At 31.7% G+C, this 2500-nt stretch overlaps 1 protein-coding gene across 1 annotated transcript in view; it reads left to right on the top strand.

Annotated features, from left to right (window-relative positions):
- LOC119255186 (receptor tyrosine-protein kinase erbB-4-like) overlaps nt 1-1885 on the top strand; it is a 13950-nt gene extending 12065 nt beyond the window's left edge. The window contains exon 5 of the mRNA XM_037522137.1: nt 1756-1885. Within this exon, the coding sequence (XP_037378034.1) occupies nt 1756-1885 (130 nt within the window). The remainder of the gene's footprint in view (nt 1-1755) is intronic.
- Nucleotides 1886-2500: the final 615 nt, after the last annotated feature.

Genomic DNA, 2500 nt, shown 5'->3' with positions numbered 1-2500 from the left:
ATTTAGGCTTTCACTTTTGAGGAATATTCAAATCACAGTGAGGAAAGTCTTAATTATATGTGAGTTACAGAGAAATTCATTTGTAGTGTTTCTTCAGCTTCATCAATACCCAGTTATTTGAGTCTTCTGTAATACTTTGTTCAACAAATAGTATTTTGTGTGGCTCACACTTCTTTGTTTGAAATAGTAATTTAATCAATTAAGTGTTATTATTTTAAGATATGGGGTGGTTTACAATATAGAAGATTACTGCTGATAAAGCAGGTTGAGAAAGTCAGTACAAGATAGTGCCAAAGTTCAAATTATTGCAACTAGTAGAGTCTTTTCAAAGTTCTAAGTTTAGCATGAATAAATGCCAGTGGATTTAGACTCAGATCTCCATATGGAAGCAGTTGGCCTATTTGTCAGTCAGTGAATTGTGGAGCACATTGATTGGTAGCCCCATTAGGACACATTCAAGTGTTAATTCCCCACATGAAAAAGATGGTACTCAAAGATTGCTAAAGCAACAGATGTCCAAATATGAGTAAGACTCTATTGATTGCTATAGATGGATACATGCTTCTTACAATTCTAAATTTATGGTTCTCATGTTTGGTGTTTCCTAGAAGTGGCCAATGAATAGTTTAGTTTTTCCTAAAAGGTTTATATTAATATGAGGACTCTGCTTTCCCAGGATAGCACAGAATGTCTTTTGAAGTAATAAAATATAAATACTGTGTATTCCTTAAAAACTAAATTGTGGATAGAGATAATGAGAAATGTTTGGTATGATGTTTATGCTTGACTCAGTATTCAAATATGTATTTATTTTGCATGGTTAATATGTTTTTACATGAAACATATTTTCCTAAGATTAAAACCTCTGAAAAAAATCATTAAATATTTAACTTTAATGATATTTTATATTCACTTTTTATTATTTATTTTTTTAAATTTATTGTTAACTTTTTATAAAGACAGGGCAAATATATGCCAATAGTATAATAGTACTAATAATACAAACTAATAGTACAAACTAATAGTACAAATAGTAAAAATTACCTCTATACTTTAAAGATATTTTTAAAGACCTCAAATTTGCAACACCTTTTGAGTATTATTAAATTTGTTGTAAATTTTATTTTCAAACATTAGTATGATTCATATATATGGAAGCAAATAGTTCCTGTGTTATAAAATGGATATAAATAAACCAGGTCAGAACAAGATTGCTCTAAATAATCTATATAAAGTGTCACTTTCATATGACATTCTGAATATAATGAAAATTGACTAGTAGATAAATGTGAAGATGCAGCAAAAAATGACTTTGTGTATGTTCCTTTTATACTTCTTGTGAAATTACAGGTGCTATTAGCAATTTAGAAAGCTTTGAAGTGCCCAGAAGACAATTTTTCTCATCATAGCAAAATTTATTAGCAGATTATTTTTCTCAATTAAGAATAAAGTATTAAAACCAAAATAAAATGTTCATAAATGGACATGCTATATTTGGGGATTATTTTGCAATCGCCAAACAGGATCATTCCTATAGATCTGAAACAGCCTTCAATGAAGAGCACATATTCTCTGTCACCAAAAATTTCCTTAGTGTACCTTTTACTCCACTTCTATATCTAGTATAGAAAATTTAAGACAAGTCACTTTAAAATGTTTTTGCGAATTAAATTGCATTTTGAATGGAACGAACATTGTCATATATCTCATATTTTCTCTGCTTTATTTTGGCTGTTTCTCTTCTGAATTTTCTAGGGATCCTTACAATGCAATTGAAGCAATAGACCCAGAGAAACTGAATGTCTTTCGGACAGTCAGAGAGATAACAGGTAACTTTAGAAGTGTGATTGAATTGGGATCAACATGGATTTCAGTGTTTTCTTGAAAGTATAACATAATTTTGAAATCAGCAAATCATTTTCAAAGCAAATTCCAGTTTAAAAAAAGTATGTCATTTAATTTCTGTGATTGAATTTTTAATTGAGGTAGCATAATTTTACAACACAGTATATAACATAGAGCTCTAGTTTCACACCTTTTCAGATATCGCACTGCACCACACCCACACTCCTTATTTGTGCCCATTTTGAAAGCCAGTGAAATTTAAAAACAATACCTTAATTTTTTTTTTTTAAGATTTATTTATTTATACATGAACCAGGGTATAGGCCAGATGTGCAGGAGAGTGAGAGATTCACCAGAAACAGAGCGGGGAACAGAATAGGCAGACTGATGAAATACACTGCTGAGAAGAGCAGCAGGCTAGCCAGGAGAGGTCTGCCATGCCATGTGGGTATCTCTGCAGCCAGCAGGGATTGAACTGGCACTGCAGAGGGTGCAGAGAGCTTCACAGCGCTGCGCTCAACCACCTGTGCCACCAGTGAGGCCCTACCTTAAAATTTGATGTTACTGGTTTTTGGAATTGTGAAGTTTTCCTTGAATACATGTTTTTCTATTTACTTTTTTTACAAAAACTACTATTGAGCATGGGTAACATTTA

This window comes from Talpa occidentalis, unplaced genomic scaffold (assembly GCF_014898055.3).
Source record: "Talpa occidentalis isolate TD23 unplaced genomic scaffold, MPIMG_talOcc4v2.1 talOcc4.3, whole genome shotgun sequence".
Taxonomy (NCBI): Eukaryota; Metazoa; Chordata; class Mammalia; order Eulipotyphla; family Talpidae; genus Talpa; species Talpa occidentalis.
The sequence above is the reverse complement of the archived record's forward strand: the minus strand, read 5'-3'. Positions and strand labels throughout refer to the sequence as shown.